This window comes from Acomys russatus, chromosome 29, assembly GCF_903995435.1.
Source record: "Acomys russatus chromosome 29, mAcoRus1.1, whole genome shotgun sequence".
NCBI lineage: Eukaryota > Metazoa > Chordata > Mammalia > Rodentia > Muridae > Acomys > Acomys russatus.
This window is the reverse complement of record NC_067165.1, coordinates 39,580,743-39,607,878: the sequence shown is the minus strand read 5'-3', so window position 1 is coordinate 39,607,878 and position 27,136 is coordinate 39,580,743. Positions and strand designations below refer to the sequence as shown.

The 27,136-nt window shown below is 49.9% G+C and overlaps 2 protein-coding genes across 2 annotated transcripts in view; one reads left to right on the top strand and one right to left on the bottom strand.

Annotated features, from left to right (window-relative positions):
• Mtor (mechanistic target of rapamycin kinase) overlaps positions 1-5,785 on the bottom strand; it is a 114,760-nt gene extending 108,975 nt beyond the window's left edge. The window contains exons 1-5 of the mRNA XM_051171877.1: positions 5,610-5,785; positions 4,590-4,698; positions 3,721-3,953; positions 2,563-2,763; positions 1,200-1,334 (exon numbers count right to left, since the gene is read on the bottom strand). Of these exons, the coding sequence (XP_051027834.1) occupies positions 1,200-1,334; positions 2,563-2,763; positions 3,721-3,953; positions 4,590-4,698; positions 5,610-5,771 (840 nt within the window). The 5' untranslated portion in view covers positions 5,772-5,785. The remainder of the gene's footprint in view (positions 1-1,199; positions 1,335-2,562; positions 2,764-3,720; positions 3,954-4,589; positions 4,699-5,609) is intronic.
• A 6,944-nt stretch (positions 5,786-12,729) lies between these two features.
• On the top strand, positions 12,730-22,420 carry Ubiad1 (UbiA prenyltransferase domain containing 1). The gene is made up of 2 exons (XM_051171426.1): positions 12,730-13,401; positions 21,233-22,420. Exons 1-2 carry the CDS (start codon positions 12,873-12,875, stop codon positions 21,718-21,720), a joined length of 1,017 nt encoding a protein of 338 aa, XP_051027383.1. The 5' UTR covers positions 12,730-12,872; the 3' UTR covers positions 21,721-22,420.
• Positions 22,421-27,136: the final 4,716 nt, after the last annotated feature.

Sequence of the window (27,136 nt, the reverse complement as noted above, 5' to 3'; positions counted from 1 at the left end):
CACGAAGGTCCCAGAACTGTCTAGACTACAGTAGAACTGGGGTGGGGAGATTTCAGAGTGTTCCTGTTTATACTATGCCCACCAGGTGTCAGGGGCTGCTCTGGGTCTTGGGAACAGCCTCAGCCAAAGGGAGCCCATGAGGCTTGTCTGAATCACACAGCATACAGAAGTGGAGCCAAACATCTCCTACTACCCCGCATGTTGCCCTGACACAGGCACAGCTACTACCAACCAACCACTGCCTGTTTAGACCCTGGGGTGACATTCCTCCCCAACGGATCCACACAGAAGCCTCATAGATGGGGGTTTTACTCCCTCATATCCTGACTCCTGTCTTCTCAGTATCTGTGTCACTACATCTCACTGATGCCAGCCAGACTATTCCAGGAGCCTCCTGTGGCAGCAACCAGAATGTGACCTCAACTACAAAAGCCTAACTGATCAAGAGGCCTGGTGTTGCTTGGGTACCATCCTCAAGCCTGTGCCAGGGCCGCGTGGGCTGCTGGTGGCCAAGGATGGAAGGCAAGGAAGCTGTAGCTTGCCTGCTCCTGGGTGACACAGACCTCCTCTGCTGGCTCACTTTGGTGCAAAGACCTCACAATGGCTTCACATAAAGACAAAGAGACAGTCAGTGCTTCGCTCTTGTGCATTCAGGCCGTCACGGACTCAGCCCTTCCTGTTTTCTCTCACAGGCTGCAAAGTCCTTCCACCTTTAAACTGACCTAACAACCCAACTCCCTGACTTCATTCCCACCTCTCCACACACTGCTTCCCACAAGCACCCAAAGGTGTCAGAAATTCCTAACACCCCATGATTCCCGTGTGCACACCACTGACGTCTATGCCTGCAATTAAAATAAAACTGCTGACCACAAACAGTGAGCCTAACTGGACCTTGCTCCCTCTCTGACACCATCTCCTCCTTCTCATTTGCTCATAATATACCAGCTGTCCTTCCCATGCCAAACTCTCTCCCACCTCAAAGCCTCTGCTTAGAATATAGTCCCCAGCCACCTGCAAGGCGGCCTCAGTCACATCACGAGGCTCTCACTCAGATGGCGCCACCTCAGCCTCCACCTGCCCTTCCATCTTAATGCTCGCTCCACACCACTGGCTGTCTACAGCCCCGGGAAGACAAGGGCTTCCCTGCCTGCTGACAGGCTGGCACAGGAGCCTGGGCTCCCCAGACAGTTTCTCACCTCTCCCTCCATGCTGCTGATTCGGACTAGCTCGTTGAGGATCAGCAAGGCCCCGTGGATTCGATCATCCCGATTCATGCCCTTCTCTTTGGCCAGGGTCTCATCAAATCCTTTTTCTGCTTCTTCAAATGTATGCTAAGTATAGAGAATATGCCTTTATTACCGAGTGTTCAAGGTAGAAAACACAGCTCACCCCCTCTACCCAGAGATTCGGAGCATTCCAGAGCCTGCTGGTGAAGTGCCTTGTGCTAGCATCAATACTGACTTAGAAGCTCTTCTGTTTAATTTAGCTCCAATGCTACAATACGCCTTTGAGGGAAATGCCATTGTCATCTCTGTTTGATGGCCACATAAAACAAGCCCAAAGAAATCAAGTGACTTGTCCACTGTCACACAGCAAAGGCAAGAAAGGCGGCCTGGTCTCTTGGTCCCATATTTAGGGCTCCTTCTGTGACATACATTTCCTTGGCAGAAGCTTTCAGCAAAGAACTCAGGAAACCGCATCAGAGGGAGCTAGCCCTTTGCAAGTTAGTAGCTTCCCTGATTCCCTGATTCAGAAACCCCAGCTCTCTGTACTTTAACAACTGCTGATAAGAAGGCAGTGGACACCGGCTGTTATTCTTGCTATGTCTTGAAACAGTGTTGCATCAGGTATCCCAGATTGGCTTGAGCTCATTTTTTGTTTGTTTACAGGACTTAATCTTGGTTGCTTAATTATATTTTGAAGTGATGATGATGTGGGCACTGCTGGCAAAATTTCAATTATCAAATGTTATTTGTTTTTGTTTTAGAGACAGGGTCTCACTCTACATACCTGGAAGGCCTTAAAGTCAGAGCCTGCCTGTCTAAGTCCCAAGTGCTGGGATTAAAGGCCACCATACCTGGCCATTAATCAAACTCTAAAAGACATGGTGCAGAGGCTGGGGATGCAGTTCAGTTGGCAGTGTTGATCTAACATGCATGAAGCTCGGGGTTCACCGCCCAGCATGGCACAGAGCTGGGCATGGCGGTTTGCACCTATATCTTAGCACTGGGGAGGTAGAGGCAGGAGACTCTCAAGTGCATCTCAGGCCCAAATTCTTCTTTGCTTGCCTTAGCCTCCCAAGTGCTTAGATTACAGAAGTGTGCCACCACAGCCATCTCAGGCTGACTGACACATTTTCATGCTAAGCAATGCATAAAATAATGGTGTGGTTACCAACGTATCTTTACTAAGAAAATGCAATAAAAAACTGCTGATTCACAGTGACCAGAAGAATACCATGCCAGGCCCAAACAAATGTGAGGCCTGCTCCCTGGCCAGCAGTGACTCTCCAAGCAAAAGGGCTTTTTGCTAGTGGCTAATGTGGAGCCATCTCCTCACCCTGTACCACTGGGGCTTCTGCATCTCCTTTGGCTCCCGCTGGGTGGTGAGGATCAGACAGGCACGAAGGGCAGCCACCGCCCCCTCTCGAATGGCCTGCTTGGGGTCCCACACAGCCACAAAAATGTTGTCAAAGAAGGGCTGCACTTGCTGGAAGAAGAAAGTGGGGACGCTGATGGCCAGCTCACGGAGAACGAGGACCTGGGAGAGAAGGACAAAGAGAACTCTTATTCCTACCAGGACGTTTGTTTGTTTGTTTGTTTTTCAGGACAGGGTTTCTCTATATAGCCTTGGCTGTCCTGGACTCACTTTGTAGATCAGGCTGGCCTCAAACTCACAGAGCCTCTGCCTTCCTGACTGCTGGGATTAAAGGTGTACCACACCACACCCAGCTCCTACCAGGACTTTTGTTCTCTCAGGACATAACCCTGCCATCCTAGAGCATCTCCCACCCTCCTATCTGGGAAAGCCTGGCACCAGAAGAGGCAAAGGAAAACAGACCTAGCACCTCAGTGCTCACCACCTGGCTGCCAACAAATGAAGAATGCATCAGGACAGGCAGATGTTCAACGCTTTCTTAACACTAAATGAACAGCCTAGAACCATGTCTGCAATCCAGTAGAGTTAGTAAATATTTACTGGATGAGAACACATTTTTGTTGTTGTTGTTGTCGCCATTATTTTTTGTTTTTGTTTTTAAAAGATTTATTTATTATGTACACCTGCATGCCAGAAGAGGGCACCAGATCTGTCAGCCATCATGTGGTTGCTGGGAATTGAACTCCAGACCTTTGGAAGAGCAGACAGTGCTCTTAACCTCTGAGCCATCTCTCCAGCCCCAGAGAACATGTTTGATGTTCAATTTTGTTACTATTTTTATTTAAGAGAAGACTAGTGTCTTCAGTTAAGGCTGCCAAGCTACAAAGCTGTGAATGACAAAGCCTTAACCAGGGCTAATGTCTGTGCTACTTCCTTGGCCAGCTGGCCAGCTGGCCAGCAGCTGGGGATGCTTCATCCCACTGCAGCCACTGCCAGACCTTTCTCCAGCAGACTGACTCTTCACCTCCCACCCTGAAGTCCCTTCCCAGGACAAGCTTCAGAAGGACACAAAGCACGAGGAAGCACCACTGCTCCCCAGCCCTGGCTGTGGACACTCACGGCCGCATGTCTCCGGCCCTCATTGCGGTCAGCACCCAGCCATTCCAAGGCTCGCTTCACTTCGAACTCCACATACTCAGCAGTGAAAGTGTCTCCTGCCATTGCGAGGCGGCCAATGGCCTTGGATGCCATTTCCATGACAACTGGATCACTTGAGGGGAGGAGGTTCCGAAGGTAGTTGGCAAATCTGCCAATTCTGGTGGAATTTCCACCTTCCACTCCTATGAGGCTGGCTAGAAAAGAAAGCAAAGGTGACCATGTGGTGTGTTCCGGGATGCATGTGGCCTGGAACTAAACGCTGGTGAGCGAGCCCTTACTCCATTCTCAGTACAGCTCTCCATGTAAAAAGGTTTTTCATTGAACCAGTAGACTGGACTTTCGTTCCAGAACTATGTAAGTAAATCAAAATAGTCTCATTTGAACACATCTGCATATCGCCTTTCTAGGATAGAAAACATTTAAGACCGAGTGACAATTCACGGGACTCATGGCCAGCCCTTGGGCAAACAGCACCCATTTCTACTGCCAAACCCTGGTCTACAGTAAAGGCAGACCTGAGACAGGCAACCTAGGGCAGAAGAACGAAAACCTGGCTTCTAGTCTCACCCCTGGCAAACTGGCCACAGGAGTGACCTACCAGTTCGGAGACTCGGCTGTCACATCTAAGAGTATGTTTTGCCCATGTCCCAGGACTTCTGCTAGAAGCAGCCCTTGTCTACGGGCACCAAAAGGTACAGGCTCCATAAATCTTTTTAAAAATAAAGATGAACTAGATATATCTCCTTCAGCAAGTACAAAGATGTACAGTGAACACAAAGATCATCTGTGCAGTGTCCCTAACAGTCGCTACTACCAGAAACTATCCTTACCAATGGCCAAGATGCCCCCTTTCCTCTCATTGGCATCTGAGCTGGAAACCAGTTCAAAAATGTGATGGTTCAGCTGATCGTAGAAGCGAGTAGACTCCTCCTGACTCATCTGAAGGGGAAGAATGCACAGAACAGATCCCTGTTATCCTCCCATGGGTGACAGCAGTGGGGGGCTGGCATATCCCCTCACCAGTGACAGCAGTGGGGGGCTGGCATATCCCCACACCAGTGACAGCAGTGGGGGGCTGGCATATCCCCTCACCAGTGACAGCAGTGGGGGGCTGGCATATCCCCTCACTAGTGACAGCAGTGGGGGGCTGGCATATCCCCTCACCAGTGACAGCAGTGGGGGACTGGCATATCCCCTCACCAGTGACAGCAGTGGGGGGCTGGCATATCCCCTCACCAGTGACAGCAGTAGGGGGCTGGCATATCCCCACACCAGTGACAGCAGTGGGGGGCTGGCATATCTCCTCACCAGTGACAGCAATGTGGGGCTGGCATATCCCCTCACCTGTGATGGCTGTGGGGGCTGTCACAGTTCAAACCAAAGACAAAGCTAGCACCTATTTCTATAGCTTTAAACTGAAGAGCAATTGATCACATAACTCTTCTGTTTACTTAGCAACTGCACATTGATTCTCTACCAGAAAAGCTTGTCTTAAAAGTCGCCCTAATATCAGTGGGACAAAGGTGAGCAGGTCAGTGTCTCTGTTTAGAGAGTCCCACATTATCAACTTTCCAAACTCACTCTGATTGCTGTTAGACGCAAAGAATCGAGGGGCTGGTGATAGAGGGGAAAAAAAATCATACAAAATCAAACAAAGAGGTGAGCTGGGAAGAGAAACATGATCAGTAGAATAGAACTGTGCAACGCTGCAAAGGAGACTGGCCACTGCAGGGACATGAATGCTGGTGGCCTCCCAAGCACTCACTGAGCTGTGGCAGTGATCTAAGCCAGAGATGGCACACCAACCCGGGTACCCACCAAGGACTGGCCCCAAAGCACGCAGGACCAACCTCTCGAAGCTCCATGGTGACATAGTGCTGGAGCTCCTTGGCCGCTTTGGCCCGGGTCTCCTCATTCCGGCTCTTCAGTCCGCTGGCGAACTGCTGCAGAACGCTCACATTGCTGGACGTGGCAGCGCTGGCGGTGGCCACCGCGGGGCCTGTCCCGAGCATCTTGACCTGAGGTTCTTTGGAGAAGAACATCTTTCAATATTCCTTTCACTTTTTTTTTTTACATTTATTTATTTCTGTGTGCGTATGCACAGGATGAATGTGAGGAGGTCAGAGGACAGCCTGCAGAACTTAATTATCTCCTTATTTCATGTGGATCCCAGAGAGAAAACTCAGGCTGTCAAACCTTGGCAGCAAGCACCTTAGTCCACTGAGCCATCTTGCTGGCCCCTTAAAAAAAAAAATTTTTTTTTTTTTAAAGTAAGTCTTATATTCTCAGTATGACCTTGAACTCACTATGCAGCTGATAGCCTGGAACTGCTATCCGGCCTCCACTGCCAATTACTGGGACTTTAAGGGTGCTGGGGCTCCAAGCTGAGCTTTGTGCATGCGGGGCAAGCACACTACCCAAACTGAGCTCCATCCTTTCACTAGTCCATAAACTTTGGTGATAAATGCGTCTTACTTCCTAACACAGGTTTCCACTCAGTCGTGCCAGGTACGGGGCTCGAGAAACTGCCTGAGCTCGAGTCCTGATGTAAAGTTAGATTCCTTAAGGGAGACACTTCTAGAGTCCTCAGCTCCCATGACAAGGCACTACGAGGGAAGAAAGTAGCTACCTTGTGTTTCCGGAAGTGCAGCTCTGGTTCGCTATTCTGTCTACTGTGGATGTGGCCGTGGGTCAGGTACAAGTGGGGAGGCAGACAGAGGACTAAGACTACGATTCCTCCTTTCCTCAGCTGCCATTTGCAGGAGAGCGATGACTACTCTACAGCAGCCCTGCCCAACAGAAATGTAATACAAGCCAGGTACGCCTATTTGCCGTTTTATATTTACTTATGCATGCCTGCCCCAGCGTATGCCACCTATATGCAGATGCCTGCAAAGGCCAGAGAGGGCATCAGATCCCCTGGAGCTGGCGTCACAGGCAGTTGTGAGCTGCCTGACAAAGGCGCTGGGAACCAACTGGCCGTCGGATGAGCAATAAGTCCTCTTAAGCGCTGAGATATTGCCAGCCCCACCTAATTTTAAATTTTCTAGCTGTCAAATGATAAACAGGCGAAACTGACATATTATACTCAACCCAGTAATTCAAAAAACTCATTTTGATGCTTTTTGGACATAAAAACTTCCCTAGTCTTTTCTGAGACCAAGCTTCCAAAGCCTGGCGTTTAACTAAGCCCAATCTGATTTAAATCTCAAGTAGCCAATAGCTCCATGTGGCTCCAGGCTGCTGTGTGGTGTGGTGAGGCTGCACACAGTACTAGCATAGCTGCCCTTCCCACCTATGGGTTGTGAACCTGTAGAGTCTACCAAATGTGGGTAGAGTAGGGGGGGGGGGGGAGTTGGCTAGCAAGATGCCTGAGTGACTAAAGACTCTTGCTCCTAAGGTAAAGAAGAGAACTGACTCCTGCAATTTGTTTTGACTTTGACATGTGCACCATTGCTTGTATGCCAAACGCTCCCCCTGCCCTCCCAGGAAGGGGCAACACACTTTAAATGGTGAGCTAAAAAGGACCATTCATTCCTCAATTCCGAGCTGTTTGTTCCCTCAGGAAAGTGGCCATTAAAAAAAAAAGGCCAGCCCACAATGCCATGAGAGTAACAATCTATCCTGTCAGAATACACACACACACACACACAACAACAACAACAACAACAAAAACAAACAAGCACAATTCCTGAAGCACTTTGGTTGTAAATGAGTCTGTGAGGCACAGCCTAATGTGAGACACACGCACAGAACCCTGGGTTCAGTCTCCAGCGCCACATAACCAAGCCATGATGTCACACACCTCTCAGCCCCAGGAGGATCACAACAAGTTCAAGGTCATGCTTGGGGGGGACGGGCAGGTAAACAAAAACGAGGAATAGTTTTGAAAAGCTTTCAAATACTACACTGCTGAGGGGGGAAAAATACTATAAAAGGAATCTGACCATTTTAGGCGGTAGACACCCACCACTGAGTGTGTACACACACAACAGGAAGGAGGCTGACACGGAACTCTAGTCTCGCGAAAGTAACTAGAGTCACTTTAGGGTTTAACCCACAAGCCAGCTGCCCCAGGCTGGATTCAAAGTAACTACTCGGAGTCACAAATCCCAAAGGTTTGGGTCACGGCTTAGGAGTGGGAATTCAAGTTGAAGCATCAAGTGAGGGCGTGAGAGGGGCAGACCCTGCGTGAGCTCGGAGGTCTGGGTGCGCCCCCGCGACAGGTCTCCATGGTGCGGTGTAGGAAGCTGGTCCCAAAGCTCGATCTCCCAGGGGGGCAGGTCCACCGTCTGCAGATGGCTCTGGAGGGGTGACTGAGGCCGGGAAGGAGACCAAACTGTGCCACGGCAGGCCCGGGGCAGATCGGGCGACCTGAGGGTCTCCCCGAGGGCGAGGTGCACACCGCTCGGGTTGCCCGGCATGGTTCGGAGGCGCTGTATGGTCCAAGACAGGCGGCTTCCCGGGCCTCCCCCAGCACGGCCCACACTGTCCGTGAGTCTGGACATCCCGCCAGCCGCAAGCGCTCGACTCCAGGCCCCAGACTCACCGCGCGGCTTCGGCCACCGCCTCAGCTGCCGCCGCCTGAGCCGGTACCGCCGCTTCCAGGGCCCCCCAAGCCCCACCACCCGCCTTCCCAGCTGTCCTCTAGGCCCGGGAAGGGGAGGGCGGGCTCGCAAGCCCTATAACCAATCAGCGGCCCGTGACTGAAGATGGGCAGGCTCATGCACCAATAATCATGAAGAAGTGAAGCTTCGGGACCGGCTTCTCGGGGGGTGGGGTGGGGATTGTTCAAATAGACAAAACAAGCGGCCAGTGGCAGGCAAAGGCAGGCTTAGGAATATTCCAGAGAGCCAATCAGTCGTGAGTTGACTTCGGTCACTTCCACGCACACATCCGGTCCGTCGCTACTACGGATCCCCTCCGTAAGAGTCGTGACTGTGTGGAGTTGACGTCTAGGGCCCACGCCGACCTGTTGAGAGAGCTGGGCAGAGGTTGGCGTGGTGCTAAGAAGGGACTGTCTGTCTGACGCCCTCGAATTACTGCAGGGACTCACACTGGGAATCGGGCTTACTGAGCGACTCATTCTTTCTCCTTTGTAAAATTTAATACGCATTTGCAACTTTGTAGTAATTTCCACTGCCCCCAAATTGCCTTACTTAGGAGTTCATTCTCGAGAGACGATCACCAAGAACTAATTTAAATAAAGTTTTTTCTTTTGTTTGTTTTTCGAGACGGGCGTTTCTCTGTATAGCCTTGACTGTCCTGGAGTCGCTTTGTAAACCAAGCTGGCCTCAAACAGATCCACCTGCCTCTGCCTCCAGTGCTGGGATTCAAGGAGTGCTACTTAAAAACATCTTTCAATGAATCCCAGCACCCAAGGAGGCAGAGGCAGGCAGATCACTGTGAGTTCAAGGCCAGTCTGACCTACAAAGCTAACCCAGGACAGCCAAGGCTATACAGAGAAACCCTGCCTCACAACTAACTGCCTATAACTCCAGCACAGAACACACATGCAGGCAAACACCAAGGCAAATACCAGTATATAAAATAAAAAATTTATAAAAATGTAAAAAATAAATTGAAAATAGTTAAGAGTTGTTGTCTTTTTTTTTTTTCCGTTCTTTTTTGTTTTTGTTTTTGTTTTTTGTTTTTCAAGACAGGGTTTCTCTGTGTAGCCTTGACTATCCTGGACTCGCTTTGTAGACCAGGCTGGCCTCAAACTCACAATGATCTGCCTGCCTCTGCCTCCCAAGTATTGGGATCAAAGACATGTGCCACCACCGCCTGGCTAGTTAAGATTTTTCTAACAAAATTTTAGGCATATCTTTTTTGTTTACATCTTTATTTTTTTTTTTTTTTTATCAATCTGGTAATAAACACTGAAAAATCTGAAGTATCTTGAATTAAGAATTTGAATGAGCCAGGCCTGGTGGCACAGGCCTGTAATCCCAGCACTCAGGAGGCAGAGGCAGGTGGATCACTGTGAGTTCCAGGGCAGCCTGGTCTACAAAGAGAGTCCAGTACAGCCAGGGCTATGCAGAGAAACCCTGTCTCCAAAAACCAGGGGAAAAAAAAAAAAAAAAAAAGAATTTGAATGAAGCACTAAATACATTAATATTAAAAAGAAATATGTGAAGCTATTGTTAGGGTTCAGAATGTGTTAAAGACCCCAGACTCACTTAGCATGCAAACAACAAAAGAGAGCTTATTCTGTACGATCCAATATCTTGGGGTCACCATTTAGACACTATAGAGGAACCTGGGTGAGCTTGTAGACTCTTTTTAAATGCTTTTATGGGAATTTCTAAGGGGGTCGGGGTCAGGTAATCATTTAAACCAGAAAGCCTGCGCAAACTGAGTAAGCACAGGTGATTCTGGCCAGGTCATGAGTTCATCATAAGGCAGAAGATTTCCAGACTGGCAGTACAACTTTCTCAACCAATCATACCATCAGTAAAGCTGGGGTGGTGGCCCACGCCTTTAATCCCAGCACTCAGGAGGCAGAGGCAAGTGGATTGCTGTGAGTTCGAGGCCAGCCTGGTCTACAGAGTAACTCTAGGACAGCCCATGCTAAACACAGAGAAACCCTGTCTCAACAAAACAAAACAAAACAAAAACAAAGATTTCTTTTTGTTTTTTTATGTGCAATTCTGTCTGTTTGAGGGTGTTGGATCTCATTGGAATTGGAATTACAGACAGTTGTGAGCTGTGTCTTCTAAAAGAGCAATCCGTGCTCTTAGCTGCTGGGCCATCTCTCCAGCCCCTGGTTAAGGTAACTTACTACAGTGAAATGAGGCATTTCTCTTCACTATGTCTAATTTTTTTTTTTTTTTTAAAGACAATGTCTTGCTATACAGCCCTGGCTGGCCTAAACTTGCTATGTCGAGTTCCAGGTGGGGCTAGCTAGCTTCAAACTGAATGAAATAGGTGCAACAAAGAAGCCAAAATAGATGCTCAGGAGGTGGGAAAAAAGGAACTTTATTCCAAACTACCAAAGCTATCTCATGGGACGCTAGAGAAGAGCTGCAGGGCGTGGGGTGGGGGATGGGAGACATACACAAATGGATGGAGAAGGAGCCTGTGAGCTGGGGTTGGGGCTTGTGAGTAGGGACTGAGGGAGCCTAGAGGCAAACATAAATCTAGACACGCTGATAGACACCACAGTCATATTTTAATGGATGAGCGCCACCATTTGCCAGAGATAGTAAGAATGACTTTTAGCAAGTAGGAACTTACGTCCAACCCTCAACTTGTTGTTTTGTGTGTGTGTGTGTGTGTGTGTGTGTATTTTGAGACAAGGTCTTACTATGTATTCCTGAGTGTCCTGGAACTCACAATGTAGACCAGGCTGGCCTTGAACGCACTGAGACCCTCTTGCTTTCTGGAGTGCTGGCCCTGAAGGCATGTGCCACCACACCTATCTGACTCTGTATTTTTAATCGTTTTAAATTTTCTAGGACCCAGCGCTCAGAGGCAGAAACAAATGGATCTCTAAGAGTCCCATACCAGCAAGAGTGACAAGGTGGGGCTGGAGAGGTAGCTCAGTGGTTAAGAGCACTGTCTGCTCTTTCAAAGGTCCCGAGTTCAATTCCCAGCACCCATATGGCAGCTCACAGCTGTCTGTAACTCTAGATCCTATGGCTCTGACAGCCTCATGGCAATGCACATAAAATAAAATAAAAATAAAAAGAGTGACACACTGAGACCTATTAATCCCATCAGGTGAGAATAAACCTACTACCACAATTTTGAGCCAAGTTCGAAGCAAGCTGGCCAGGCACTACCTCTTAAATCTGGTTAAAGAGAGCAGTCCTGAATCTATCTCTCACCTCCCCACTTTTTAATTTTTGTTTTTTTTTTTTTGTTTTTGGGGGCAGGGTTTCTCTGCGTAGCCTTGGCTGTCCTTAACAAATATTTATACATCTGTAGTCCTGACACTTAAACAACTGAAGGAGAAGGATTTTGAGTTCCAGGCTACATTTGATGCTGTGTCAAAAAGTAAGAGAAGACCAGCGCAGTGGCTCAGGGATAAAGGCACTTGCCACCAAACCTGAAGATCTGAGTTCAAACCCCAGAATACACATAGTCGAAGGAGAGAACCTAACCCTGCAAAGCTGTCCTCTGACTTAGCACATGTGCACTCCCGCAATATATATATATATTTTTTTTTCCAAGACAGCCTTTCTCTGTATACCCTTGACTGTCCTGGAACTCACTCTGTAGACCTGACTGGCCTCGAACTCAAAGAGATCCTCCTGCCTCTGCCTCCCAAGTGCTGGGATTAAAGGCGTGCACCACCCGCGCACACAATAGTTTCAATGTAGGATTTATTGGGACAATCTTCCCCCTCACATGAGTCTGTCTCTCTCTGGTTTTTCGAGACAGGGTTTCTCTGTATATAGCCTTGGCTGTCCTGGAGTCACTTTGTAGACCAGGCTGGCCTCAAACTCAGCGCTCCACCTGCCTCTGCCTCCCGAGTGCTCGGATTAAAAGCGTGCGTCACCACTGCCCGGCCGAGTCTTATTTCTTACTTCAGTAAGTGAAACGGCCCAGTACATCGCAAAGCGACACGCCCTGAAATCCTTGGCGGGCTAAGGCTCCCCTGAAAGTCGGGACAGTTTGTTTCTAGTGACTCCCGCATTTAGGAAGTTGAACCCTGGCTCCGGCCTTTGACCACGCCCCTCTCCGACCACGCCCCTCTCCGACCACGCCCCTCCTCTCCGGTCTTTTCGGGGCCTTGGCGGCTACCGGCCTGGGTTTCCGGCCGGCCTCCTGTGGCGGACGCACAAGATGGCGGCGCCGGTGGCCCGCTGGAGGTTGCGGACTGGGGCGGATTGTTGAGTTGTGGTACCGGGAAGGGGACTCCCAGTGAGGCCTCGCTCAGGGGGGGCAGGTGGTCGGGTAGAGCCGCCGGCCCCGTGGCGGTGCATGGCCTGCTCGCTGCTGTCTGCAGTTTTTTGTTTTTTTTTTTTTTACCGCCTCCCAAACCCTGTCCCGGAGCGGAACCAAAGAAAGGTCAGGCCAGGCAGTTCCCCCCTCTTATCTTCCTCTTGGGGCGGTTCCCCGGAGTGGCTCACTTTGAGAATTGACTTTAGCCACGTGTAGCTTCCATGGCTGAGGTGCAGGCACTGGGAGAGAAGATTAGTATCCAGGCAGGAGAGACGACCAAGGTCGAGGACAGGGACCCGCTGGGCAGCGACTGGTCCGAGCAGGACAGACTTCCACATCGATCCTGGAGACAGAAGTGCGCCTCCTATGTGTTGGCCCTGAGGCCCTGGAGCTTCAGTGCCTCTCTCACCCCTGTGGCCCTGGGCAGTGCCTTGGCCTACAGATCCCAGGGTGTCTTGGATCCTAGGTTGTTGGTGGGCTGTGCAGTGGCTGTCCTGGCTGTGCACGGGGCCGGCAATTTGGTCAACACTTACTATGACTTTTCCAAGGGCATTGACCACAAAAAGAGTGATGACAGGACTCTGGTGGACCGAATTTTGGAGCCCCAGGATGTTGTGCGATTTGGAGTCTTCCTCTACACCTTGGGCTGTGTCTGTGCCGCTTGCCTCTACTACCTGTCCTCTCTAAAACTGGAACACTTGGCTCTCATCTACTTTGGAGGCCTGTCTGGCTCCTTTCTCTACACAGGAGGTAAGAATCGCCCTGTTTCCTGCCCAACGTCCTGAACTGGAAACTGCTACTTTACATAGGAATTGTAGAAGTGTCAAAGACGCCTTTCTTTTCTTTTCTTTTTCTTTTTTTCTTTCTTTCTTTTTTTTTTTTTTTTTTTTTCGAGACAGAGTCTCTCTGTGTTAGCCTTGGCTGTCCTGGACTCGCTTTGTAGACCAGGCTGGCCACGAACTCACAGCAATCCGCCTGCCTCTGCCTCCCAAGTGCTGCTATTAAAGGCGTGCGCCATCACGTCCTGCACGTGGCGCCTTTCTAAATTAGGGCCATTTGACTGGAAAGCCAAAATATGTGTGTCATGGATACTTTGAAAACCTTAAGTTGTGAAAATCCTGGTGTGGCAGTGGATTATGTACATGGCTCACTGGCTGGAGACATAGCTTAGCCTCTAAGATCCCTTACTGTAGAGAGCTGGAGAGATGGCCCAGTGGATAAGAACACTGCTGCTCTTCTAGAGGTCTTTGAGTTTCTCAGCAATCACATGATGTCTCACAAGTATCTCTAATGGGCTCTGATGCCCTCTTCTGGCATGCAGGTGTACGTGTAAATAAAGTACTCCTATACCTGGCAGGGGAGATACATTGATGTCAAAGGTGGTTTTCCCAGGTGAGCTTATCTGTTGCACTCCAGTACGCTGACCCTTGCGATTCCCTCAAATGTGAGAAACTCAAATGCATTAAACAAAACAGAACTCTTGCCAGGTGTGGTGGCTCACGCCTTCAATCCCAGTACTCGGGAGGCAGAGGCAGGTGGATCGCTGTGAGTTCGAGGCTAGCCTGATCTACAAAGTGAGTCCAGGACAGCCAGGGCTCTGTTACACAGAGAAACCCTGTCTCGGAAAAACAAAACCAAAAGCAAACAAAAAGAAAAAAGAAAAGAAAGAAAAGAAAGAAGTGGTAAGTGCTATGGCATGGGGCAGGGAAGAGGACCCTGATGACTATTTTAACTAGTTTGGTGGTGTGGGCCTCTCTGAAGAGGGAACACCTGAGCTAGATTGAAGGCAGTGACAAATGATGATGTTGGTCATGTAGACGTCTGAGTTCTACAACTCTAGGTAATGGGAACAGCCAATGCCACGGTGCCTGGCAACTTTGAGGAACAGGAAGAAATACACCTTATTTATGAGGGAAGTGGTCCGGGGGTTACAGGAAGAGAGGTCTGTCTGGGGAGAGAGGGAGGCTTGCAGCCTGTATAGGCCCTCTAGGCCTCTGCACTCCTTACTCTGAAGTGCCTGAGCCATTGCAGGATTTTGAACAGTAGTGTAATGCCATGGTTTGAAAGACTCTCTCTGGCTTTGGTATTGGGCAAAGGTGGAAGAGCAAAGACCAAGTCAGAGGCCCTTGAACACTCCAGGCAAGGTGTTTGGTGGCTTGCGTCAGGGTGGTGGCCGTGGAGAGGTGAGTCAGGTTCTGAATGGGCTTTGGAGGTAGACAGTGCTTGCCAGTGGATTCGGTCTTAGGTAGAGATACCACAGAATTAAACTTTACTCAGAAGGTTTGGCCCAAGCCACCAGAAAAGTACAGTTGATGTCATCATGGCACATGGGGTTGAAAGGCACAGTTTTGGAGGATCAACTTGACATCTTATGTCTGCTAGAGCTCCAAGTGGAGATGTGAGGTGGGCAGTTGGGTAAAGCAGCCCACGTTATGGAAGAGGCCGGCTAGAGAGACAGATATTCGGAAGTCGTTGGCTTATAGATAAAGTTGTAGGGTTGGTGAGATCTTCAGAGAGAATGTAGTAGAAAGCGCAGAGGACCAGTTCCAGGCCCGATAGCCCTCCTGCCTAAGAGGAGGGGAAGATGAGGACCGTATGAAGGAGTGGGAAGAAAAAGCAAGAGACTGAAGTTAACCTGCAGGCAGTTGTAAAATTAGGGCTAGTAAAACGCTTGAGGCAGCAGAGTGGTGGCGGAGTAAGCACTTAATCCCAGCACTCAGGAGGCAGAGGCAGGCAGATCTTGAGTTCGAGGCCAGCCTGGTCTACAGAGCAAGTTCCTGGACAGCCAAGGCTACATAGAGAAACCCTGTCTCAAACCCACCCCCATCGTCCAACAAAAAGAAAAGAAAAAACAAAAACCAAAAAAAACAAAACCAAGCTGGGTGTGGTTGCGCTCGCCTAATCCCAGCACTCAGGGAGGCAGAGGCAGGCGATGTCTGCCTGAGTTTGAGGTCAGCCTGGTCTACAAAGTGAGTCCAGGACAGCCAAGGGTACACAGAGAAACCCTGTCTCGAAAAACCAAAAAGCAAACCAAAAAAAAAAAAAAAAAGGGGGGGGGGGGGGGGGGGTGGGGTAGGGGGAGAAAAGAAAAGAAAAACAACCAAAAAAAGTTTGAGGCCGAGGCAGGCAGAGCTCCAGAGCTCTGTGAGTTAGAGGCACAGATGCACACACATAAAGAAAAATAAATGTCGAAAACAAAACATTGTGCCAGCTCAGGGACTAACTCCTGAACATATGAGCCTTCTGGGATTCTTCTCCATGTCACGTGACATTTTAACCAAGACTTGAGGGAAACAGAACTGACCGTTGGCTAGAATCAGAGTCTGTCTGATTGCAGCCTGAATGAAAGGCCGACAAGGGCAAAGGTCTGCGGTCCAGGGGAGACTGAAGCACATGCGGAGAGACGGGCAGCGGAGCTGCAACCAGTACAGGCTGGCCGCCCATTGCCATCTTTGTTGGCTTCTCCCCACTCCTCAGCCTCCAGAGGGCCCCATGGGTCTCTTTTCTCCCCATGGCTCCTTTGGTGATGGTAGCCAGTCTCACTGGGTAAGAGGTAACTCTCAAGCTCTATCTAGGCTTATAAACTCCAGGCTCAGCCAGCTTCTGTTGGGAGACTGGGGTCTGGATGGTTGCTGTGCTCTCCTCAGTGGTACAGCATGTGTGCCTTACCTGTGACCCACACCCTGCTTACTCAGCGCCTAGTCACTCTGACAGCATGTCTGAAGGCAAATCCCTGCTTGTTGCTGCACTGAGCCCACTCATAACCTCATGCTTCTAGCTCTTCAGGCCCAAAGCCATGAGCATCCTTATTAACTTTTTGTTTCTCTGGAATCTGGTTTCTCTGTGTAGCTATTGCTACACCAGTAAACCAGACTGGCCTCAAATCACAGCGTTCCACCTGCCTCTGCCTCCCAAGTGCTGGGATTAAAGGCGAGCGCCACCACTCCACCATTTTTTCTTTCTTTCTTTCTTTCTTTTTTTGATGGGGTTGGGTGTACCTTGAAGCCCAGGCTACCGCTGCCGAGCTGGAATGACAGACATGGAGCATCGTCCGGCTAACTGTATAATTTGCGCAACCAGGCCCGGCTCAACTAGATTCTTCTTATAGCTGGCACCCAGCACATCAGCGAGCTGTATTTCTGTTAAAAATCCTTTGGAGAGCCAGGCATGGTGGCTCACGCCTTTAATCCCAGCACTTGAAAGACAAGAGACAGGTGGATTGTTGTGAGTTCGAGGCCAGCCTGGTCTACAAAGCAAGTCTAGGACAGCTAAGGCTACACAGAGAAACCCTGTCTCAACTCCCCCCTGAAAAAAACCAACCCCCACCCCCTCAAAAAGTCCCTTTGAGATCTGACCGTTTCTCCCCATGCCCTGACTCCTCTGAGCTCCTCTCCCTGGGGTATTGCAGAAGCTCCTAACGGTCTCTTTGCATCTGCCCTCATCCCTTTCAGGCTGTTGTCAGACCATCACCCACCTACTAATCCTGTTAGTGGACTGCAGCTGGCAGTCCTCTGTTTAACACTCTTCAGTAGCTTTCACCCCATTCAGAGTAAAGCCAAGTTGTTAGAGACACGTTCAGGACCCCGCATTGTCTGCACACCTCTGCCCTCCCCAGCTCTGCCCTGCCCTCGTCTTTCCTCTTGGACCTGGGATGTCAAGGCATGCACTTTACAGGTGCCAGTCTCTCTGTTTGGAATGTTCTTCCTTGTCCTTCACCTCTGCACCTTCTTGGGGTGGCTTGATTTCTATCTTATTTAAAATTATACAGTTAGCCGGACGATGCTCCATGTCTGTCATTCCAGCTCGGCAGCGGTAGCCTGGGCTTCAAGGTACACCCAACCCCATCAAAAAAGAAAGAAAGAAAGAAAGAAAGAAAGAAAGAAAAATGGTGGAGTGGTGGCGCTCACCTTTAATCCCAGCACTTGGGAGGCAGAGGCAGGTGGATCACTGTGAGTTTGAGGCCAGCCTGGTCTACAAAGCAAATCCAGGACAGCCAAGGCTAATATAGAGAGACCCTGTCTCAAAAAACCAAAAAAAGAAAAAAAGGTGGAGCGTGACGGAGAACGACACAAGCACATTCATGAGTGAGCACGGCTGCATGTGTGCATATGACACACGCCGCACACGTAAGGGGAAGCACCATGGAGTGATCAACAAGGATTGCCATGTGTTGAGCATAATCTGGCTTATCTCTTTTTTTTAAATATTTGGTTTTACTTTATGTGCACATGTGTTTTGCCTGCATGAATGTACGCACACCAGGTACATGCAGGTTCCCAGAGTCAGAGCATTGGGGCCCCAGGAAATGGAGTTCCAGGCTGTGGTGAGCTGCCCTGGGGGTGCTGGGAACTGAACCTGGTTCTCTGGAAGAGCAGCCAGTGATCCTAACCACTGAGCCATCTCTCCAACCCGATAGATTGCTTTCTTTTTTAAAAGATTTATTTATTTATGATATATATATATGTATATATATGTTAAATATATATATATGCTCTATTTGCATGTATGCCTGCATGACAGAGAATGGCCATCAGATCCATTATAGATGCTAGTCAGCCACTATGTTGTTGCTGGGAATTGAACTCAGAACCTCTGGAAAAGTAGCTGGTGCTCTTAACTGCTGAGCCATCCCTCCGGCCCACATAGATTTTCTTTGAACATTGGCTTTTACTGGTATATAATTGGCATGCACTTACGTATGCTTGGTTTGGTGAACCTTGACAAATGTAAATAGCTCTGTAGTCCTCCATCACCCCCAAAGCTTCCTGAGGTTCTTCCCACCAGCCCCACTGTACCCTCACCTACCCACAGGCAGCTGTCTTCTAATTTCTTTGATTCAGGTGCTGTGTAGAGGGAACAGTTCCATTTGGGCTTCTTTTTTTTTTTTTTTTTTGTTTTTTGAGACAGGGTTTCTCTGTTAGCCTTGGCCATCCTGGACTCACTTTGTAGACGAGGCTGGCCTCGAACTCACAGCGATCCGCCTGCCTCTGCCTCCCGAGTGCTGGGATTAAAGGCGTGCGCCACCACGCCCGGCTTCCATTTGGGCTTCTTATGACTTTGCTTATTGCAATATGAACTCTGTTTGTTTGTTTTCTGTTTGGTTGTTTGAGATAGGATCTCTATATTGCCCTGGCTAGCCTAGAACTCACTGTGTAGACCAAGCTGGTGTCTAGCTCACAGGGATCCTCCTGCCTTTGCCTCTCAAGGGCTGGGATTAAAGCTGTGGGCTACCACGCCTGGCCCCTCTTCCCAGTGTGGGTTTCCGCAGCTCACGGTGCTGTCATGCTCGTCAGCAGCTCCTTTCATTGTGAAGCAGCGTTTGCTGAGAGACATGCCACACTTTTGTTCTGCTCACCTGTTCAGGGACCTTTGGGTTGTATCTTTTTTTCTATTGTGACTGAACATTCATGTTCAAGTCTTTTTTTGAGTATTTGTTTTCATTTCTCTTGAGTAAATGCCTGGAAGTGGAACTGTTGTGGCCTCCGCTGGGTGACGTTTAATTCTACAGAGCTGCCAACCCCTTTCAGAAGTGCTTCTGCTGCTCACATTCCCACGGTGCCATGAGACTTCCAGTGGCTCTGCGCTTTGCCAGCCTCCTCTCTGAGTTAGCCTCTTAGTGTGTAGCCAGGCTGGCCAGAAACTCGTGACCCTCCTGTCATTGTGTTCTAAGTGCTGGAAGGATGGGCATGCCCTACCACCTGGCCCTGGGCAACTTTTTGATGTAGGTCTTAACAGAGTAATTCTGGCTCCTATGTGGAAAATGGGCCCATTATTTCACTGTGCTATCTCCTTCAGAACATAGGGGTCGGTCCCAGAACAGCAGGAGGGGTTGGAATGCTTAAAAAGAGACTCCCATATGGGTCACATCTCTGACTCGGGGCATCTGTGGTCCTGGGACATGTCTCTCACACTGAGAAAGTGCTGTCTCCAAAGGCTCAGTCACTTCTTTGCATCAGATAAATTCAAGATTACCAGGCCTTTCTCATTCTTGGCGTGCTTTGTTCTTGGCTTTGGTGGAGGACCTACTTACGGCCCAAGCCCAGGTCTGTCTTGTGTGTTTTGTTTGGTTTTGAAGCCCGAGTATAACTATATTAGGGCCAGAGAGAAGAACAAGAGAAACAAGCCATGCATCTCAGCTGCTGGGAGGAGGGAGCTGGAGACGAGAAAGCAAGCAAACCATGTCTTTTGTAGTAGAGGTAGGCAAATAGTCACGCGGTGGAAAGTGAGGGGGTTCCAGACAAGGAGTGAGAGAGCGCAGAGTGTGGGGGGAAGCTTGCTCAGGCTGTGTGGCCAGTGTGACAAGAAGACGGCAAAGGAACTCAGTGAGCACTCATGCCTGAGAATCCATAACGAGCTGCCTCAAGTCACTTTTGTCTGCTGATCTGAGGGAGGGATCTTTGCAGCACCCAGCTACAGGTCAGTTCCTCCCCAGCCTGAGTCCTGTTATGGTGTGTAGGTCAGTGAGTGTAAGTGAGGATGGGGGAGCGTCATGCTGGGCTGGCCTGGGAGGATTCCTGAGTACCTGCAGTGTGTTGAAGGGGCAAGGGCTCCCTGCTTCACGACTGCTGTTCTCTCAAAGGAACGTCCTCCCAGGCACATGTCCTCAGCTAACCAAGACATCAGCACACGAGCCTGCTGTGAGGAACTGGCTACCCGGTGCCGGGTAGCTGAGGAGTCATGCCTGTGGGGTGCTGCATTCAGAATAACAGGGTGCTCGTTTAGTGCCAGCAGACCCACAGCTGCTTCTGGGGCTGTGCAGTTGGCCAGATCTTGGTCCTTGGTTCCTGTGGTTTTTGATCCCATGCAGACCATTGTCACCTATCATTTTGGACTAGTTAAAATGTGATCAGATAACCCGAGGCCATGCCACACAGCGTCATAGATCCAAAGGCCTCACAGGCTTCAGTAGCAGTCAAAGTTTGGGGCATCTCTCTGGCCAGCTCCCACCACTGCTCAGGGCGTTACCTGGTCCAGTCTTGAGTGGGAAGAACTTCTGACCTCAGTACCAGGTTGGGAGTGTTGGTTACTGTGGCTCTATGTTCAGTTCAGCCCTAGCGCCAAGTATTGGGGAGCCAGCCAACTGTGACAAGCCAGGTGGTTGCTGGGAATTGAACAACTCATGACCTCTGAAGAGCAGTCAGTGCTCTTAAGTGCTGAGCCATCTCTCCAGCCCGACAGGTTCTTTCTATTCAAGGGCATAGGTTGTGAAATGCCACAGTGTTTCACTGGCATCTTTGAAACCAGAAGAAAGACTTGTGGGGAGGGAGGCAAGATGTCCATTCCGCCTTTCAGGGCTGGAGAAAATGCACTGCATCACAAAACCGTTTACATGTTCTTGGGCTCATGTCATCTCTGTGCAGCAGAGTTCAGGGCACTTTGTGGCAAAAGCTGTTTTTTTTTTTTTTGGGACAAATCCTAACAGCCCAACTTGGCAAGTACCTGGTAGTTGGACTTAGAAACCTGAGTCTGTATTGGGTAACTTGGGGTTCCCCAGTGATTGCTCACCCTCATAGCCTCTTACCAGACATAGTCAGTGTCCAGCCCTTGATTCACACCGCCTCTTTGGTTTTTCTGGCCGCAGGAATTGGATTCAAATATGTGGCCCTGGGAGACCTCATCATCCTCATCACTTTCGGCCCATTGGCTGTGATGTTCGCCTATGCTGTCCAGGTGGGGTCCTTGGCCATCTTCCCTCTAGTCTACGCCATCCCTCTGGCCCTCAGCACAGAGGCCATTCTCCATTCCAACAACACCAGGGACATGGAATCTGACCGGGAGGCTGGTATCGTCACGCTGGCCATCCTCATCGGGCCCACCTTCTCCTATGTGCTCTACAACACGCTGCTCTTTCTGCCCTACCTGGTCTTCAGCATCCTGGCCATGCACTGCAGCATTAGCCTGGTGCTGCCCCTGCTCACCATCCCCATGGCCTTCTCCCTTGAGAGGCAGTTCCGCAGCCAGGCTTTCAACAAGCTGCCCCAGAGGACAGCCAAGCTCAACCTCCTGCTGGGGCTTTTCTATGTCTTTGGCATCCTCCTGGCACCAGCAGGCAGCCTGCCCAGACTCTGAGGAGACCAGCTGCTCCTACCACAGCACAGACCCTCCTTAGAATGTGCAGAAGCCGGACACTGAGAAGAGGTCTCACTGGCCAGGGTGGGTGGTCAGCATGCCTGTGAACTCCTGACTTTATGTGTTGGGATTATCTTCCTAAAGATAAGAAACTGCTGTAGTGTCCGTAGATGGATTGGACACACTCTCCTTGTGTTATTTATAGTCTCCACTAGAGGGTGTTGTTAGGCCACGTTAGGATGGAAGGTCCATCTCCCCCTTTCTCTAGACAGTATGCCCTAACAATTTGTGAAGGAGCTGTGTGTCCCAAAAGAGCCATAGCGATAAGGCCCAGTACTGCCCTGTTACCTTGGCACATAGAAAATGGCAGTAATTGGTGCCAGGTGCCATTAACACAGAGCACCTGTCCCCCAAATGAATGTGCTGCCTGCTAGAGAAAGTCCCTCGTTAACAACCATGCGGCTCCCGGCATCTTGCGTAGGTGGTGGTTCAGACATCTCTGCCCTTCATCTCTTCTTTCACTCATCACCACTGTTGAGGGAAGTGTCAGATCACCCTGCAGCAAGACAGTCAAAGCCTGGGGCAGCTGAGAAAAGCTTTCAGTACAACACAGTGGGGGCAGGGGACTGCTTCCCTCTGTAGAACCCATTAGGATGGCAGTAATTACTGGGACCTGAAGTGGTAGTGTCCAGACTGTGGGCAAAAGCAACACATGCGTAAGGGACACTGTCCCTGTCCACAGAGCCACAGGATAGGCAAAGCTGGGGCCTGCTGAGTGTACAAGCCATTGACAACAGTCCTGGCCACACTTAGCCACATTGAGAGACCCTGTCAGTAAATGAGCTATGAAATATGTGTCCCTCATCTCCTTGCTCTCTGTTGTCCGGTCCAGACAGGGAGTGGCTTCCTGAGGTCACTTCCAAACGATGAACAGTGTCTCACTGTCTCCTGTTGTAGCATCTTGTGTTGAGGTAACCGCAGCATCCTATTGTGATTTACTCAGTAATCAGCTGTCCTGGAGGGTACCCAGGCTCTTGGCCTGCACAAAACCACCTTGACTGAGCACTGGCGCACTTCCTTGGGGAAACATAATTAAAACTAGCCCAGAGTTCTCCTGTAGTTAAGGCGGTTTGTCTACCAGAGATCTGGGGTCCCTGAGCTTGGATCAGGGCTCAGAAGCCTAGGGAAGAAGTGGTCCTTTCTTGCTCTGTCCTCCCCAGCATGCCAGGGTTGTAGCATCTGGTGCTTTTGAGTGTCCTGTCTTTGGAGAAGTGCCTGTGACCCCTGCTTGGGGCTGACCATTGTTACCCAGAGCCTGGAGGACCAATGGCTCTCACTGTGCACAAGCCAGGCTTGACACATTGCTACCCTCACAGAACCGTGCCAGCTGCTACACCATGCTCAGGTGCAGGTTTTAATGTCTATTTTTATATATAATCCCCAGAGGCCATATTTGGGGCCACATTTTGTATACATGCCACCATAATTTGTATTCTGTCTCCAGATTCAATGAAGGTTTCCTGTAGATTGGCTAATTAAAATAAGAAACAGTGTTCATCAGTGGCTTCAAGTTTCTTTGCTTTCCTCTTGCTTCTCTTACTGTGGCGTGCGCAGAGACTTCAGGGACTGCCAGGCATGGCAGTTCAGCACTTGGGAGACAGGCTGGTGGATCTCTGAGAGTTTGAGGCCAGCCAGGAATACACAGTGAGACCCCATGTCCAGAACAAAAGCTCAATCCAGGACTTCGGGACAGGGCAGAGTGGTGGAGGGACGCCTTATTGCCAGCAATGAATTCAGGCACAAGCTAGAGTCACTGGGAAGAAGAGAGCTTCACCTGAGAGACCTTCATAGGAGTGGGCTGTGGGAAGCCTCTAGAGCATTTTCTTTATTAGTGAGTGTTGTGGGCGGGCCCAGTTCATTGTGAGTGGCCCTGGGTTCTATAAGAAAGCAGGCCGAGAAAGCCATGAGCAGCGAGCCAGTAAGCAGCACCCCTCCATCAGCTCTGTGTCAGCCCCTGCCTGCCTCCAGGTTCCTGCCCTGTACCTGTTTTGTCTTCCAGTGATGAACAGCAACATGCTAAGCCAAAGCCTAGCACTTAGGGAGGGAGAAGCAGGTGGATCTCTGTGTGTTCGAGGCCAGCCTGGTCTACAAAGAGAGTCCAGGACAGCCAGGGCTATTATTACACAGAGAAACCCTGTGTCGAAAAACCCAAAATAACTAAGTGTAAGACAAATAAATCCTTTCCTCACCAAGTTGCTTTGGTCATGGTGTTTGGCCATAGCAATGGTAACCCTAACTAGGACAGAGGCCCTTAGGAAAGGTGCCAGGGACCATTCAGAGGCAGCTGGGCCAGACCACATTAACCTCATTTCCTTCCATTCTCCCCTCCTCACATTTTTCTTCTGCTAGGTCACCGTGCTGATGGATTAGGGACCTGTAGTAGATGGAGTGCGTTTACGTTTTGACTAGGCATTTGACAATATATCCTTATGAACGAGGCAGAGATATGTGGATGGATATCTCTGTAGTTAGATAAATCCCCGAGGCTGAGTGCGCAGAGGGAGAGAGCTGATGGGCTCAGCTTGTCAGGGGCCGGCAAGGCAGCCTTTAGCAGCACATTAGAACAAGCCCTGCCCTCTGCCCTTCGCCTAGCCAGACTATCTGTTATTAACAACTGCAGTACGGCGACCCACATGGAAGCTTCCACGAACCTCGGAGGAAGCGCTTCCGGAAGGACTGATAATTAAGATGTTCATGAAGTAGTTAGGTCAAGAGAAAAAATGAGCCTGAAGAAACGCAGAGCGATAAACTCAGGTCTCCCAGATGCTGGCGTGTGACGTGAGAGCAGACGAGGCTGTGGGTTTATGAATGACTTTAGGCCTACAAGGTCACACACCTTTACCATTTGAGTCAGATGTATTCTGCTCACCCAGTGCGTAGCAGGGAATCCAGCTCCGGACACCTCAGGATCTTCTATGCCTGTAGGGTTGGTCATGGGGACCCCTCAGTCTCTTGGGTGCCAGAAGTCAAGATTTTAGCTAGGCCTATAGTCCTTCCATTCACCAGCTGAGTTCACCTCTCTGTGACCTGGTGCTGGGGTTCAGGCCTGGAATTCACCTTGCTTCTCTTTGTTGTTGTTGTTGGGTTTTTTCTTTGTTTTTGTTTTTCAAGACAGGATTTCTCTGTGTAACGGCTCTGGCTATCCTGGAATTTGATCTGTAGTCCGGGCTGGTCTCGAACTCACAGAGATCCGCCTGTCTCTGCCTCCCAAGTGCTGGGATTAAAGGTGTACGCCGCCGCCACCACCACCACCGGCTCAACTTGCTTCTCTTGAAGGGTTCAAGATGCCCCTTCCTGCTCACAGGTATCATGGACCTGTGGGGGACACTTGTCCCTGCCACCCCATACCCATTTCTGCCCAGATTTAGTGAACTTTCCTTTCTGTGGCCTCTCTGTTCACCTCTGCTGCTCAGAGCTGCCCTCCATCCATACCTTTGCTGAACCCTTCCTTGCACAATATCTCACCTGGAAGATCTCGGATGCTCAGGGCTGAAGGGGGAGGACCTATGAACCCAATGTATGCTGTCGTGTTTTCTGTATTAATAACCAAACCCACACCAGGACCCGACCCTAGCCTCAGACTAAGACAGTGATGACCTTGGGGAAGGTTAGTGTGATCCAGAAGATGAGCAGAAAGGGTATGACAGTCCAGAACAAGGAGGCAGAAGTCCTGGCCATCCCTGCACTGGCCACTTTTCATGGTCTGGGTCTGAACCTGGACGTCTTGTTTCCCTTGTAGAGAGTCAATGTGGAGACAGGTCCAGGGCATATCGTGGAAGTATACACTTGGATTTGTTTCAGGAGTACCTTTGACAGTGTATGGAATGCAAAATGAATGAAGATATAGTTGGAAGCAAACTACACTCTCTCTCTCTCTCTCTCTCTCTCTCTCTCTCTCTCTCTCTCTCTCTCTCTCTCTCTCTGTGTGTGTGTGTGTGTGTTGCAAGGGTAACAGCTGCAGCAGACATTTTACAGTTCCTCAGTGTGGGAGCCATATTTTGAAGGCGTTACTGACAAACCAGATCTTGTCCAAGAAGCATTTGGAAGGAGGGTGAGGGCACATAAAACCACATTGACTTGGAAAGGAGACACACACAAAAAGTCCTGTCTTGGGGAGGAGGGATTAGGCTAGGTATGTAGTATTCAAAGAGTAAAGCCAGGCCATGCAGATGCTATGTTTAAGCTCTTGTGTTAAAAAAAAAAAAAAAAAAAAGGACCTTTCTAGCCATGAGTGGAAACAGCAGTTGGCGTGTGTTCAAAACAACCCAGTGGGTGGTGAGTTGCCTGTGACTAGAGGTATTCAAGAAAAAAGGTGGCTCTTTGGCACGAACACTAGAGTTTGCCAAGAGTCACATCAGAGAGAGGTTGAATGAGCCAACTGGGGTCTCCTAATCCTGTGAAATGCTTGTTCTGTTAAGAGTTTCTTCTCAGACCCGCCCCTGAGCGTTGGAAACAGAGGGCACAAGAAACATGTTGACGTTTCAATGTCTAATTGTCATCGCAGCTGTGACGACTGACATGCCCTCCCTGCTTTGTTTGTCTTTCAAAAATTATATACAGATGTGCAGCCAAACGCATGTCCACGTGGTTGACTTCACCCTCAATGGCCCTTGAAGCGAGGTGGCTGACAGCTGCTCTCCTCTGTGCCCACGGCTAATGGACTCTCAACCTCTCTCATTACTGGCTGCAGACCATGCAGGCTGGTGTAAAAAGAGTGCCTCTGGCAAGGACCTGCACTCGTGTCGCAGCCAGCTGACACTTGTGATGTGCTCTTTTTCAAATTGGGACAGTCCTCCCTTGGTGAATGACCAAGCCAAGACGGCAAAGGGTGGTGAAGCCTGGTGAGGCCCTGCCTGAGGCCCTGATGGCAGAGCCTGGGCTCAGGAGCTCACCAGCAGAGGTAGGCAGTTGTAAGTGTGAGCCACTCTCCTACCTCCCAAGGTAGAAACACTAGAGGGGCCAGGAGATGACTTGGCCACATGCTCCGGACCAAGCTCTAGGAAGGGTAACAGGAAATTGGTCTTGGTGCTGTGGTGTGATTAAAGTCACACTCCACTATTTCAGCCTGTGCACAATGCTGGGCACAGCTGACCCAGGTGGGTTTCAACAGCTAGTCAAGGAGTGATGGGTATGGGACTGGCTAGACCCTGTGAGACAGGTTTGAAGACTGTGCTGACATGTCACATGGCTGGCTGACCTGGAGCAGTAAGGACCGGTGAATTCCATCAGGGTTGGATGTGGAAGGGAAAAACGACAGTAACTGGGAAGATCTCTTAAGGCCTAGCTCATGTTTCTGGAAGCCTGTAAATAATTAAGGTGCTGGATAAATGAGAGAGCGACGGTGATAAAGTTGCCA

Bases quoted from the DNA above. Each gene is read 5' to 3' on its own strand.
- Ubiad1 (XM_051171426.1), top strand. From the start codon at position 12,873: ATGGCTGAGGTGCAGGCACTGGGAGAGAAGATTAGTATCCAGGCAGGA. The intron at 13,402-21,232 runs GTAAGAATCGCC...TTCTGGCCGCAG, and splicing joins CTCCTTTCTCTACACAGGAG to GAATTGGATTCAAATATGTG.